The 15,860-nt window shown below is 44.7% G+C and overlaps 1 protein-coding gene across 1 annotated transcript in view; it reads left to right on the forward strand.

Annotated features, from left to right (window-relative positions):
- Nucleotides 1–15,860, forward strand: part of LOC116516224 (connector enhancer of kinase suppressor of ras 2-like) — a 371,953-nt gene that overhangs the window by 332,534 nt on the left and 23,559 nt on the right. The window contains exon 15 of the mRNA XM_032228651.1: nucleotides 5,719–5,767. Coding sequence (XP_032084542.1) covers nucleotides 5,719–5,767 — 49 coding nt within the window. The remainder of the gene's footprint in view (nucleotides 1–5,718; nucleotides 5,768–15,860) is intronic.

A 15,860-nucleotide genomic window follows, 5' to 3' on the forward strand; every position in this document is an offset into this window, starting at 1 on the left:
TACAAGTTGGCTCAACATCTCGCTCTCAGCTATGATGTGGGGAGCGATGGATGTTACAAGCCCATCCATTGCTTCTAATCCCACAATTCTATCAATTGCTTGCAATCCAATTTATACCTTGGCTTACAGTAAGGGCCAGAACAGTCATAACAAACACATCAGGGCTAGACTGAGCAGTCCATCTGCATTTAAAAGACAAAGGCCACACTTTTGAAGACATCAAAGTCCACATTTTGGGCAGAGAGGACCTCTGGATTGAAAGGGGGTCACAGAGCAGGGGTGGGTTTCAGGCGGTTCGCGGCGGTCCCCGCGAACCGGTTGATCGGCGAACCCAGAAGTAAGTAACTTCCGGGAACGCCGAAGGGTCCACCCGCCCGTCTGGGTTTCTTACCCGGTTTTGACGAGTTCTGCGCTTCTACGCATGTGCAGGACGCATACACCGCCTGTGCGATCCTCCAGGAGCAGCTGGAGCATCGCACAGACACTAGTATGCATGCGTGCACTGCGCGCGTGCACGAGGACGCCGCCAGCCCCGTTCCAACCGAACCAGTTGGAACGGGGTGAGAAACCCACCCCTGTCACAGAGGCCATCTATGTCAAAACTGAACAGCCCTATCGCAACAGAGGGGGGAGGGATACATCATCTATCTCCAACAAAGGTCCTTTCAACAGTTCCAAGAATGCTCCACACCTGTAATGGTATGCTATTCTCTTTACTACCAGTTCGGTAGCAGGAGCGCACCCGTCTTCTAAAAATTAAACTGTTATCGGTAATGTATCGAATGCTCTCTCGTCAGTCCTGCTTTCTGAAAGAGAGGCTTTTCTCGAAAGTTAAGGCTTACAGCAAACTATTAGCAGTACATTTGGAAAAAAAGCAGATTTAATATATAAATAGTCGGTGTAGTTTTTGCACTACAGAAACTATGCTTCAAGTTCAGCTATTCGCCCCTGTTGCAAACTATGTTTCAAGTATGGCAAAGTCCATCCCCAGAGGCCACCTGGAGCACTTTTGCCACACCGGCCGTGTCATGCTGCTGCCTTCTTTCAAGCGTTCTCCCTTTGGGGTTGAAAAAAAAACCCCTATCTTTATTTCTTGAATCGGCAGACCAGCGTGCGTTTCTAAATCGGCTCGATGCGAACCGCGATCGCTTCCTCTTTTGTTCAGCTAGGAAATGTGCTGCTTCTTTGGCCTTTTTGCTCAGCAGGGCTCAGTCCAAAAGCCGCAGCAAGTCGCGAAAGACCTTTCAGTCACAGCTGAGGTTTTCTCCCACCGACGTCTCAAACCGCTGACCCTGAAGGAATGCCTGGCTGTAGCCAAATCAGCAGCGAGCTGGCTCTCCTGCTGCTTAGGCCAATAATGCCCGCAAAAAAAAAAAAAAAAACCCAGAGAGAGGAAAAGAGGAATGAGCTGTGGGTCCTTCTGGCTCGGCGTGCAGCTGTGCCCTGTGCTGAAATGATAAGTCAAAGTCCAGCAGCTTTCCAGATTTGATACATGTTCTGAAATGGCTACCTAAATGCTGTTTACGTCAGATGCCTGGATCCCTGCAGGTGCTGTGAAATGAAGAGCGCAGAAGCTGAATGGCAGAGTATTAAGTTCATGTGCGCTGGGAACTTAGAGGGAATCCTCTCACTGGGCTGGGCAAGATGTTATTTTACCTCTTATCACACAGTTTCAGGAGATAACCTTGAGTAACAGCATTACAAAAACTTAACTACATCCACTCTGACCCTATCATGTTTTATAAAACTCCATCGTCTTTCTGCTCACAAACATTGCTAACAGGATAACAGAGATGGAAGGGACCTTGGAGATCTTCTAGTCCAACCAACTGCTCAAACAGGAGATGCTAGATCATTTCACACAAATAGTTGTCCAATCTTTTCTTTAAAACCTCCAGTGCTGGGGCTCCCACAACCTCTGGAGGCCAATTGTTACACTGATTGATTATTCTAACTGTCAGAAAAGGGAGGGAGAGGGGGAGAGAGGGAGGAGAGAGATAGAAAGAGAAAGAAAGAGAAAGAAGGAAAGAAAGAAAGAAAGAAAGAAGGAAGGAAAGAAAGAAAGAAGGAAGGAAGGAAGGAAGGAAGGAAGGAAGGAAGGAAAGGGAAAGGGAAAGAAAGAAGGAAGGGTGGGAGGAAAGAAAGAGAAGGAAGGAAAGATAGAAAAGAGGAAAGAAAGAGAAGGAAAGAAAGAAGGAAATAAAGAAAGAAAGAGAAGGAAAGAAGGAAAGAAAGAAGGAAGGAAAGAAGGAAGGAAGGACGTCCAGCTGCCTTTTGGAAAAATCAACTTTGGGACAACCATGACCTGAATGCTTGAAAATCTCCATCGATACCAAGACGGTCTCCTTCATACCATATGATAAGAAAACAGCTGAGTTTTTGCTAAGACTCAACCACAAAATACCCAGTTCTGTTTTTACCTAGATTATCACATAATATCAGCCCAGTGCAGTTCCCCTCATTTGTTTAAGACCGGTAGTTTCCATATGCTGACCTGCTCCCCATGTGGGAAAAGCATGATGTCTGCAATTATTTGTGGACACGTTCTATAGTTATGGTTGATTAGGTCAACTGACAATCTAAACAGGGATTTCTCGTTTCAGAAAACAAAACAGCCCCGTGATTCTCTTGCAAGAATTCAGTTCTGTATTCTGGTTTCACAGCACAGAATCAACCTTTGTCTCAGCAGGATTTTGTCCAGATGGGCACTGATCATAAAAAATGAGGAGAAGCATTGGAACTGACAAGTTTCAGATTAGTTAGAGCAACGCTTAGAATCAGGAGAAACCCACCGCACCAAACCTGGAGGGTATGAAAAATCTCAGCAGCTTTCAGAGATACAGGTGGACAAAGTTCATGCTTTGTGGCTCCTTTATTCATGATTAGTCTGCCAAAATTTGACAGCAAAATCATTAATTTTCAGTGTTGTAGATAACGACAGAGACATAGACTTAGATATGTATATGAAGTAAAATTCATCCTGGCCTCGGAATTTCAACACACTTTAAGCGTTCCTGGAATCGTCGAAAATCAAAAATAAAGAACTTTCTTAAATAATTGGGCGCCTCAAAGAATATCCTTCTCGTTTTGAAGAAGAAGAAGAAAAGCAAGTTCAAGAAAATCTGATGGAGGGTTCCAGAACGATTCATGTTATAAATAGAATCCAGAAATTGATTTGTAGGCAATCCAGACACAATGCATATTTCTAGAACAGATAAGGTAGTGGTAGACAGCTTGGGCAACTTTAAAGAGGGCCTGGAAATGCTGAGAGAGGAAGGCAATCAGAAGATAATCACAGTGGGTGCATATGAACCTAAGATTTCAACAGCTTGCTCTGGACTCCCATTATTAAGTCACAATGTTGGGAAAGTGCTATTGCCTATATCTGTAGTGTTTGGTTGACCACAACAGGAAATAAAAAGATGAACAAACAGAGGCTCTAAAGGTCTTCATGTTTTACAGGGTAGGACAAGAAGCAATGGGTGGAGACTAATCAAGGAGAGAAGCAACTTAGAACTAAGGAGAAATATCCTGACAGCGAGAACAATGAATCAGTGGAACAACTTGCCTCCAGAAGTTGTGAATGCCCCAACACTGGGAGTCTTTAAAAATATGTTGGATGGCCATTTGTCTGAAACGGTATAGGGTTTCCTGCCCAAGCAAGGGGTTGGACTAGAAGACCTCCAAGGTCCCTTCCAACTCTGTTATTCTATTCTATTCACACTCAACAAAGCAGTGTTAGAATTGAGAACTATTTATTTGCTTATTTATTTTTATCCTGCCTTTATTATTTTTATAGACAACACAAGGTGTTGTTGAACATACCTAATACTCCTTTCTCCTCCTATTTCCCCCACAACAAACAATCCCATGAGGTGAACTGGGCTGAGAAAGAGGGACTGTGGCCCATGATTCGGGCTTCAGTTTCCACTTTTGCCTGTTCAGAAATAGAGACATCCCCTGAAGCCCTATGGACTTGCACTCAACTAAGCTAGACAGACCAAAGGTTTGATATGAGATGTAGAACTTGGTTCTTCTAGGGTACGTCATGGATTTGCCATGAACTCTGACAGTTCTGCCTCTCCCCATTTCCAGTCCCATCTCCCACAGCTGCATTCATGGAGACCAGCTTTGAGTTTTGACAACCCATAAACTCAATCTGGATCTCAAATCAGCAGAACTGTTAAGTGGCCAGTCTGAAGCCTAAAGATATTGAGGTGAGAGGGTGATATAAAGAGAGTAACATTATTGGAAGGGACCTTGAAGTTCTTCCAGGCCAATCCTCTGCTGAAGCAGGAGACCCCGTACAATTTGAGACAAGAGGCTGTCCAGTCTCTTCTTAAAAACCTCCATACATAGTTATCCACTCTCTTCTTAAAAGTCTCCAGTGATGGAGTATCCACAACTTAACTTTAACAGACAGATTAACAGAATTGGAAGGGACATAGGTCATCTAGTCCAACCCCTGCTCAAGCAGGAGACCCTACACCATTTCTGAGAAATGGCAGTCCAGTCTCTTGAAAGCCTCCAGTGATGAAGCTCCCACAACTTCCAAAGGCAACTTCTGTTCCATGGGTTGATTGTTCTCACTGTCAGAAATGTTCTCCTTATTTCTAGGTTGAATCTCCTTGGTCAGTTTCCATCCATTATTCCTTGTCTGGCCTTCAGGTGCTTCGGAAAATAGCTTGACCCCCCCCTCTTCTCTATGGCAGCCCCTCAAATATTAAATAACAGAGTTGGTAGGGGGACCTTGGATGTCTTCTGATCCAATCCTTGCTCAAGCAGGAGATCCTACACCACTTCAGACAAATGGTTGTCCAATCTCTTCTTAAAAACTTCCAGGGTTGGAACATTCACAACTTCTGGAGTCAAGCCATACCACTGGTTAATTGTTCTCACCATCAGGAAATTTCTCCTTAATTCTAGATTGGTTCTCTCTTTGATAAACTTCCATCCCTAACTTCTTGTCCTGTCCTCAGGTGCTCTGGAGAATAGACTGAACCCCTCTTACTTGTGGCAGCCCCTCAAATATTGGAAGACTGCTATCACCTCACCCCTAGACCTTCTTCTCATTAAGTTAGCTATATCCATTTCCTGCGACCATTACTCATATGTTATAGCCTCAATTTCTGGAGCTCAATTCCCACCACCAGTCCAGTACTTATGTGTTCCTTTCCAAATTACCGTGTTTCCCTGAAAATAAGACCTAACCAGAAAATAAGTCCTAGCATGATTTTTCAGGATGCTCATAATATAAGCCCTGCCCCCCAAAAATAAGCCCCCCATTAACATTGTCAGTCAGATGGATGCATTTAGTGCCATATTTTCCCGAAAATAAGACCTAACCAGAAAATACCCCCTAATACATCTTTTGGAGCAAAAATTAATATGACCCAGTCTTATTTTGGGGAAAATACAGTAGAATCCTAAAGACTTCAAAAAATCCACTTCTCAACAACCCGCCTTTTCAAATAACTGAATGGCTTCCGTGGTTTGTCCAGTTTTTGCCAAAATGCCAAATGATTCTGAACTTTTTTTTTTTATTTATTGATCCTTTTGGGCTAGAATGTACATGAGCAATGAGAGACATGCCAGGCAGCATAGTTCATAGAGCCAGAAGGTATTTCTGCAACCCGTCACTGTAACCAGTATAAATGGCATTTATTATTCATTCCGTTTGTGTTTTTTGAAATCTTTTCTCCCGTGATCTCTTTGCAGGTATGTCAGCTCGGCTGCTGAGCGCCAAGGAGGTACAGCTATGAGAAAGGTAAGCCCTGCTTTCATTAGAGAAATAATTTAACTGCTATGGCCCGTTGCATGGTTATCTCTGGGTTTTTGAATGAATGAGTCAGTCTGGCAATTCTGCTCCACTTTCAAGGCAGCTGTATGTGCAGTGACATTTTAAAAGAATGCTCAACTTGTCCATAATTGTCAAACTAGGGATCAGAGATGGATCTAGAAATATGGCATAAACAGAATAATGATGGTGAGGGGCCTAGAGCAGGGGTCAGCAACCCACAGCTTTGGCTCTTTCATCCCTCTGCTGCTGCTCCCTATCCCCAGTCGGCACCACAATTTTGAGAGGAGCTTCCGGTTAAGGGGGAGAAGCAGGGTGCACCAGGGGGAGACTCTATGGCAAGGGGCGGGTTTTCCAGTCAGCTGCACAATTGATAGGGCTTTCGGTTAGGACAGATAAATGAAAAAGGACGCCACACTAGGAGGAAACTCTATGGTAGGGGAACCGGACTTCCGGTCGGCAGAGGAAAAAGGAAGCCTTGCTAGGGGGAGACTCTATGGTAAGGGAACCGGATTTCAGGTGGGCTCCAGAATTGAATGGGGGGCTTCTGGTTAGGACCTTTGTGGCTCTTTGAATGTTTAAGGTTGCCAACCCCTGGCCTAGAGAAGGGATATCAAACTCAGATCTGGCCTGCGGGGCTGCCCTGGAAACAGTGGAGGACCAGCCCACGGTGCCTCTGCCAGTGAAAACGAAACTCGGCAAAGGGTTGCAGGCAGCGGTGGGTTTCAAAAATTTTAGAACCTCTTCTGTGGGTGTGGCCTGCTTTGTGGGAGTGGCTTGCTGGCCATGTGACTGGGTGGGAGTGGCTTGCTGGTCATGTGACTGGGTGGGAGTGGCTTGCCAGCCATGTGACCGGGTGGGAGTGGCTTGGCAGTCATGTGACTGGGTGGCCGTGGCCAACTTGTAAAACATGGTGAAGCTCACTTAACAACGTTCTTGCTTGGCAAGCAAAATGTTGGCTCAGAAACTCTGGCACTTGAATCATGCAAGTCTTAAAGCTGTCAAGTTACAAGACCCTTGTACCCTTAACTCTTTAGAAAAAAAACCCAGGGGTGTTCAAACTTGACAGCCTTAAGACTTGTGGACTTCAATTCCCAGAATTCCTCCTCTAGTCATGTTGGCTCAGGAACTCTGGCATTGAAGTGTGCAAGTCTTAAAGCTGTCAAGTTACAAGACCCTTGCACCCCAACCTTTTAGAAAAAAAAACCCAGGGGTGTTCAAACTTGACAGCTTTAAGACTTGCACACTTCAACTCCCACAATTCCTCCTCTCACTCTTCATCTTAATGATGTCCGGATGGGCAGAGGGAGGGAGCTGGAACCGGTTTTAAACGGCACTGTAGATTTGTGGAACCTCTTCTATAGAAGAGGTTAGAACTGGCAGGAACCCACCCCTGGTTGCAGGAGGCTATTGCAGCCCGAAAACAGAGCTCAGGAGCCCGTTTTCACTGACAGATGCGGCCTTCAATGAAATCAAGTTTGACACCCCTGGCCTAGAGATTCGGTTCTGCGAAGAAACAATTTGGTATTCTTAGTCCTAGGTAAAAACAGTGAAGAAATAAAGTAAGATCTTGTTTAAATAATAAGAGGCCAGCCATCTTTTCAGATCCCGGGTACCAACGTGCAATCTTTTGTGATGGAATAGGCACCACAACTATTTAAAATGGTCACTTCTTATTTTTCACAAGATTTCAACATTCTTGTTTAAAATGTGATGTAATTTGGTACTCGCATAAGTTTTGATCCATTTTTCCTCCGTTATTTTGAGGACCAAAAGAAAATAAAACCAGGTCTTATTTTCGGGAAAGCATGGGTGTATAATTTTCCAATTCTCCAACCCTGGAAGGGCAGCCTTTGAAAATGTGTGCACGCAGCCTGGTCACCAAGGAGAAAAGCAAGATAGGGAGCAACCATTTCAAATCTGCAATAACTTTGATATCAGAAAGCCCAAGTTGGATGGATTTTGTCAAGCATTAATAACACACTGAATCAAATTCAAGGCCATTCTAAGACACACTGTCTTCTGCTTGTCAGTTTTCCCAGTGATTTGACACTCATCACTCAAACTACAAAACATTGTGAGAACAGATTTATTTCTTAGCAAAAAAATAATTGTTAGACTACGGTTTATTAGAGATGTGTGAATCAACATAACCTCAGTTTCTTTCTTTTTTTACTGTGTACATTAATAAGTCAATATTCCTATCTGGTAAAATTGTGTGTGTGCGTGTGTGTGCGTGTGTGTGTGTGTATTATTTACAGTTCTAAAGTTCAAAGGACTGATGTGTCTTCCATTATGTTGTGGAGCTGTTTAATATACAGTAGTTTGCTGAAGAAAATTTCTCAGGTAGAAAATCATCCAGCTTTTCTCCTTTAACGTGAATATTTCTTCCATGTAGTTTTTTTTTTAATTCAAATTCCTCTAATGTAAATTCTCTCGAATATAGCTCTTGCTAATTTTGAAAAAGCATAATTCTTTTCAAAAGTACATACTTACAACCACAACTGAGCCCAAAATTTCTGTTGTTAAGTGAGACATTTGTTAAGTGAGTTTTGCCCCTTTTTACGATCTTCCTTGCCACAGTCATGGAGTGAATTACTACAGTGGATAACTTAGTAACCCAGTCGTTAAGTGAATCTGGCTTCTCCATTGACTTTGCTTGTTAAATGGTCACCAAAAGTGATCACATGACCTTGGGACACAGCAACGGTCATAAATATGAAACAGTTGTCAAGCACCTGAATTTTGATCACACAATCATGGGTGTTCTGACACCCCCTCCTTCATACACCAAAGCACGCTGAGACAAAGATACTTCAAGGATTTATTAACACACAGACCAGACCTTGGCAGCAATCCAGCACAGACTAACCTTGGCAGCAATCCAGCCTGCCAAGAGAGCCACGATAGCTTCTCCAGCTCTAGTAAATACGTTGATTCCTGCGACGAGCTTGTGGAAAGCCATTCCTTTTATAGTCTTGAGAGGAGCCTAAGTACCACCAGCTGAGTTCCATTATCTCCTGTAACTGCGTAACTGTTCTTTACGCCTATTAGCCCTCCGTTGCTGGGCATCCAGGACCAACTCCCTTGTCTCCTCCACACTGCTCCAATGCATGACATCAGGATCACACTCCTTTGTCTCCTCCCCACTGGTCCAAGGCTTGACTTCGGGAGCACGCTCCCTTTGGCTCTCACCGCTGCTCCAGGCTTTAGGCACCTTCTGGTGGCCAACCAGCCTCTCTGCGCCCCGCTCGGAGTCAGAACCCTGTCCAGGGTCCTCCACATCTTCCAGAGCCGACTCAGAGGGCCCCTCGCTGTTGGAGTCTGGTGGCAGCTCCAACGGCTCCTGCTGGGCCACAACACATGGGGATGCTGCAAAGGTTGTAACTGTGAAAAGCAATCCTAAGTCACTTTTTTCAGTGCTGTTATATGTAGGGATGCTAAACTTATGCCCTGCTTGACTTCTCCCCCAGCTCTGCCTTTCTCTCTCCTACAGGTTCAGTAGGAGTAGAATAGCTTAAGTGATCTTTTATTCTATTGTTTGGGGTTCACAGAAAGTCAGAGATGTATGTGAGTGACGTGAGTGGCAAGAATGACATGGGAGGCCTGGCTTCTCACACAGATTTTGTCACCCCCACCACGCACTATACTGGACCATCCTTGATCTATCTGTGAAACCCCAAGCAATAGAATTAAAGACCGCTTAAGCTCTTCCACCTATACTGGGAGTGTCAAACTGGCAGCCCGCGAAACAAATGCGTCACGCACAGGCCACGCCCACCCCACCTCCACGAAGAGGAAAAATGTCACAAAACATCATGTAATGACAATGTGACCCTGCGAGTTTCACACCTGTGACCTATACTGAAACTTGTAGGAGAGGGATTGGCAGACCCGGGAAAGGAGTCAAGCACAGCATACGTTTAACATTTCTACATAGTCACAAGAAGATGAAGTCCAAACCCCACTTTGATTGCTGCCCAGTGTGGAACCAGCTTTTCTTCAAATGATGTCGATATTTTGATGTTGTTGTTGTTGTTGCTTTCTCCCTGAGTGTTCTGACCTAGGCTTCCTGAGAAAGGACAGATCACAATCTTTGTCCCTCCAAACCCTCTTTTATTTAAACGGCTGTGAATTATGGTCATTCACAGCCCATAATGATTCACAGACATTCTGTGAAGATTCCGACAGATGTCTGCTTGAGTTGCAACAGTCTTCCAGGGTAATGTTGATAAGCACCCACCTTTATCTCCCTTGAAACGCTGCCAGAGACCTAATTGCCAATCAGTTTTGCAAGGCCAAACATAGCAAAGAATCAAACAGGAGTTCTCAGAGCTTGAACCGACTAGACGAACTAATTGCTTCCTGCAAAGGCTCACGTCCATTTGTTCCTCTTTTATGTCTTATATGAGGGGCCAATCATGTCCAAGTCTTACTCCCGAGTCGCCCCTTTTGTCTTAACTGCTCCTGCCTTCTGGCAGCTCTGCGCATGCGCACACTCAGAAGAGGCTCCCACTATTCTTCTGCCTCACTGATGTCAAACTCCAGAGGCTCCGGAGGCAGCACATAACTCCCAGGTGGCCCTGGCCCCGGCCCCCTCTCTGCCTCTGACCCAGAGCCCTCGTTCGAGCCTTCCCCAGACTCCAGGAGTGGCCCATGTTCCTCCCCAACCTCCTCACCGCCCGACTCTGCTGCCAGCTCTGCAGGCTGCCGCCAGACCACAACACTGAGCTCTTTGGAGTTGCTTCTTTGTAGCATTTCTACATAATGCAGATGCTTCGGCAGATGTTGCTGCAAACAATGTAAGCAAGTTCTGTGCTTTATTGTTGCCACTTGCCAGCCCCGTTAAGAATTCTCTCTTCCTTTGGCCCTATTCTTCACGGTGTGAACGCGGGAATAATTAGCCTGAACTCTAAATGCTTTGAATGGAAGAGTTGGCAGTTTCCGTCCTTTTGGGGAGCGCTTTGCCTTTCATTTTAAGCTGCTTTCTGACAAACTGAAAAGAGCATCTTGTGCAGCAAAGTGTACAATTAGGTAAGCATTCAAGATTTCAAATGAGGCACACGCTTTGAAAAGCAGCTGCTTATAATATTCATAATTTTTTTTTCAAAAAAAAAATATTTTTCTTTATGTGGCTTATGCCTGGGGATGACTAATCAGACTAATTTGTCATTTATCAGAGCAGACCCAGCTTGCATAGAACCCCCCCCCCAAACTCTGTTTATTTTGAAATCATTGTGTGGTTTCTTCTCAAAACGAGCCTTTTTGCTCCAGTTTCACATGGGCTGCAATTCATCGCAAAGGTGGTTTGGGATGGGCCGAGTATGTTAGCATTGAATATACAATTTGTTTAAGCAGCTTGGAAATTGGTCACCTCGAATCCCAAGTCAACAAGTTGCTTAGATCAAGGATCCCATTTCAAACCGAGCAAGAAATAATCAGGCTCCGATTTCCACCGAAACCTAGACAATCAAAGACTTCTTTAAGCACAAGGGAGCTTTAGTCAAATTTCAAAAGCCCACTGCAAGCAATTAGTTCTGATTCCTAACGAGAAAATCGTGTCCTTTGCATAAAGGGAGGGGGGGAGAATTTTTTTTATCATTTATTCAATTTCTATGTAGCTATCTGGAATGTATCTTAGTTATGAGAAAGGTAAGAGTGCAAAACTAGAGACAAAACAGAATAACACACTTGGAAGGGCCCTTAGAGGTCTTCTAGGCCAGCGGTCACCAATTGGTGCTCAGTGGACCACTGGTGGTCCATGAGAAAATTTTAGTGCTCTGCAGAAAAAGGTTTTGCATTTTTATATTGCGCTAAATCAGGGGAACACTTGTGTTGCTGCAAAGAGTTTCCCCCTTTGGGTTTTTTTTGTGGGGGTCAGAGGGCCTCCTGGTGTGGGCCTTTATGCAAAGACTGGAGGGAGGCACCACTGATGGCAATGAGCCACAGGGCCTTTGGGACTGCAGCATGGCCTGGAACTGGATGACCACCTCAGCCCTCTGAGCCTCCAGGCACCGGTACCTGGCCTTCCACTCCCACAGGTCTTCCCTCTGCTTGGAAAGCCTATGCTCGTAGTCCTCAGTGAGGTGCTTCTGCTGAGCCTCCATTTCGGTCAGCTCCAATTTGAACTGAGCCAGCTGTTTTGCCAACTCTTTCTCGTGGTGGCTGCTTAGTTCCAGCAACTGCTTCCTGCTGGGGCCTTAAGGAGCCCAGGTGGGCAGGCAAGGAATGGTTGGGAGGGGTGAGTAGAGGCTAGGAAGGTGCCCCTCGATATGAGTGACATCAAGTTGGCCATGCCCATCCAGTCACACGACCACCTAGCCATGCCCATCCAGTCACACGACCACCTAGCCTGCCCACCAGTCATTAGGAAGATCATATTAGTGGTCTGTGGGATTTAAAATTATGAATTTAGTGGTGCCTGAGGTCCAAAAGGTTGGAGACCCCTGTTCTAAACCACCTCCCTGTTCATGCAGGAAATCCTTCACCATTTCAAATGTTTTCTTAAAAACGTTCAGTGTTGGAGCATTCCCAATTTCTGGAGGCAAGCCATTCCACTGGTTCATTGTTTTCACTGCCAAGAAATTCCTCCTTAGTTCTAAGTTGCTTCTCTCCTTGATTAGTTTCCATCCATTGCTTCTTGTCCTGCCCTCTGGTGCTTTGGAGAATAGTTTGACTCCCTCTTCTTTATGGCAGCCCCTTAGATATTGGAAGACTGCTATCAAGTCACCTCCAATCCTCTGTAATCAAACAAACATTGAATCACCAATAAATACTTTCCAGTATTTTTAGATTATACATCTTCTGTTTCAGTGAGCTTTTACCCAATGGGGTATTTAAGTTTGACAAATAGTGTGAATGTAGTTTTTAGTCTCCTTTTACGTAGGCTAAAATGCCTGCATAATTCAGAGTGGCGGGTGGGGGGGGGGCAATTATGGTAGACCACTTGAGTTTCAAGAGGCAGGGCAATGCTAACCACAGCCTCACTATCTTGACTTACAGGCATTGGGTAACAACTTACCATTTGCTGTGGTTAACTGAGACTAAGAACACACATTTACAGTTTCATATGCTCCTCTTCCTGTTTCCTGTACAAATCTGAAGGTGTGCATTCTATACGCTCCCATGAAGCCTATCTATCTAAGGGTTGAAGCTGCCCAGAGCTTTCTTATAAAGTATGCATTTTTCTGCAATCCAGTGAAGAAAATTAGCACCTACTGTTCTGACCGAGGCTTCCCAAGAGCATGAAGCATACTCTTGGTCCCGACAAAAATCCCTTTTATTAATTTACTGTGAATTCTGCTCATTAACATCCAACAAAGTCTTTCAAGGGAGGATTTACAGTCACAGTCCTTATCTGGCTTGGAGAGATCCCTCATCAGAGCCTCCCCAGACTCCAGGACTGGCCCATGTTCCTCCTCAACCTCCTCGCTGTCCAAATCTGCTGCCAGCTCCTCTGGTTGCTGGCAAGCCACATCACCCACCCCTCTCCTAGAAGAATGAAATATGTTGAGAAATATTAAAAAGGCAGGATAAAATATTTCTCCCAGAAGAAAAATAAAAATCTTAAGGGAGACAGAAATGCAGAGCCTCAGCTCCCTGCCCCTCCCACCCTCAGACACTGAGCTGGGGCAGCTTTAGAAATGCAAATTTGATCATCCATTACTGCCTGCAGCAAGGGTTGGCTCTGAACTAAGGTAGGATTAGCCCTCAGCCATCATAGGAATTGCCCAATACCCTTTCAGAACACAATCTCACTACATTGCATCATCTCAGTTGCACCACACCCTCCAAACTTAACTCAGACAACCAAAAGGTTAGCTATGACCCGCTACAACAGCCAATAGAATACATGCTCTTGCACAAGAACAGGAGGCTCAAGTTCAAAGCCCAAGAGAAAGTATTAAAAAAAACCACTCTCAACTCCATGTAGACAGCTGTATCAGAACCATGTGCTTGGTGGTTCCGTTCACCATTAAACCCTCTTTCCAATCAGCTTCCGTGTTTCCAGTGTCTTTATCACAGCTTGGAAGTAAACCAAAATAGATATTTCTTCAAACACCGTTTAACTGTCAACAGCAGAAAGAGAAGCTAAGGCCCAGATTGCAAAGATCTGAACTCTCTTTGCTAACTTTTGGCTCTTCTGCTGTTCTCTGCACTTGTATTCATTTTGCACGAGTTGCAGCCTCCGAAGCAAAATCCAAAGCCAACTGCTCATTTCTGAATGAACTGGCTCGGATCCTTCCCCCTTAAACAGTCTAATTATCTGATTCTGAACAATGCAAATCCATATGCTGCTCAGAGGACAGGGAGGGAGAAGGAGAAGAATGTGACTGATTGATTCCTATTTTTAGGCATTTTTCTCCCTTCTGCTTTTCTAATCTCCTCTGCTTCCCTGATCACCCTCTTCAGAGCCTTTCATTAAGCATCAGGGAGGGGGGGTGACTTGGCTGTTGTTTGAACAGACCGCCTGATCTGCGTTTTCTTCGGCTGACTCTGAAGAAGCTCCAACTCTGGGGAGTCCATTGTGTTCCACTCAAAAGAAACTAATACTCTCTCAACTCCACCCAGAATCAAACGTGTTTGGTGGTTCTGCTTCATCATTACACCATATTTCTAATCAGCCTCCATCTTTCCAGTGTCTTTCTCCCAGCTTGGAACTGGAATTGGATATCTCTACTAACACATTTCAGCTCTTCTCCTCTTGGCATCTTATTGGGCCACTCCTCCCCCCCCCCTGTTCTGGGGGATCTAATTAAACCTGACTGCAGTCCAAAAAGCTCTTTGTCTCTTCTTAGTTTTTAAAGGTAATGTTGCTGTCTTGTTAAATTTGCAGCTTGAACTTTGCACAAGCCAGGGTTGTTGGGTTTTTTTAGCACTGATTGAGACGTACAGAGAGTTTATGTTGCTGGATTTGCTATTTTTATCTCTTATTCCAAGCTGGACTGTCAAGAAAGATTCTTTCTGGTAAAATGGAGCTGTGCATGTGTGCGTTGTTGGGTCGGCTTTCTGTTTGCTTACTAGAGCTAGAAGAATACCCTGTCTTCCCAATCAAAAGGATCCTCAACTGCCCTAAAATAACTTGGAATGGCCCGGTGTGTTGTTGTTTGAGAGTTATTGTTGTTCTTGTTGTTGATTAGCTGATTGTTAAAATCTCTTTTCAGTGTCAGGTTAACTTCAGTGGTTGGACTTTTTAAAGCAGCCACCTCTGTTCTCAAGCTCACACCAAGCTTTTAAAGAAGAGTGGCTGCTTTAATGAAGAGCAGGAAGGTGTTTGCAAAGTCAGAAGCATTTCTTTGGATTCATTTTCAAAGCATGTCAAGCCCAAATATATTTGGCCATAAGCTTCTACTGCAGTTAGAGTGCAGTACTGCAGGCTACTTCTGCTAACTACCAGCTGCTTGCCAGTTCGAATCTCACTAGACTCAAGGTTGACTCAGCCTTCCATCCTTCCAAGGATGGTAAAATAAGGACCCAGATTGTTGGAGGAAATGAAGTAAAATGAGGACCCAGATTGTTAAGCGCTATTGCTACTGCTATATCACAAAGAGCAGGGGTGGCATAGTGGTTAGAGTGCAGTTCTGCAGTGCTGCCTGCCGGCTGCCTGCAATTTGGCAGTTTGAATCTCACCAGGCTCAAGATTGACTCAGCCTTCCATCTTTTTGAGGTTGGTAAAATGAGGACCCAGATGGTTGGGGACAATATACTGACTCTGTAAATTACCTAGAGAGGACTGCAAAGCATTGTGAAGCAATATATGTCTCAGTTCTACTGCTATTACTATAAGGAAGAGGAATAGAGAAACTTAAAATAAAAACTTGGAATATAGGTAGTCCTCAACGTACGACCACAGTTGAACCTAAAATTTCTGCTGCTAAGAGAAACCCTTGTTAAGTGAGTTCCCCCCCATTTTGCGACCTTTCTTGCCACAGTTGTTAAGCTGGCTTCCCCATTGATGTTGCCTGTCAGAAGGTCGCAAAAGGGGATCACATGACCCTGGGACACCGCAACCGTCATAAACATGAGTCAGTTGCCGAGTGTATGAATTGTGAGCAGGTGATCA

The sequence above is a fragment of the Thamnophis elegans genome, chromosome 12, assembly GCF_009769535.1.
Source record: "Thamnophis elegans isolate rThaEle1 chromosome 12, rThaEle1.pri, whole genome shotgun sequence".
Lineage (NCBI taxonomy): Eukaryota > Metazoa > Chordata > Lepidosauria > Squamata > Colubridae > Thamnophis > Thamnophis elegans.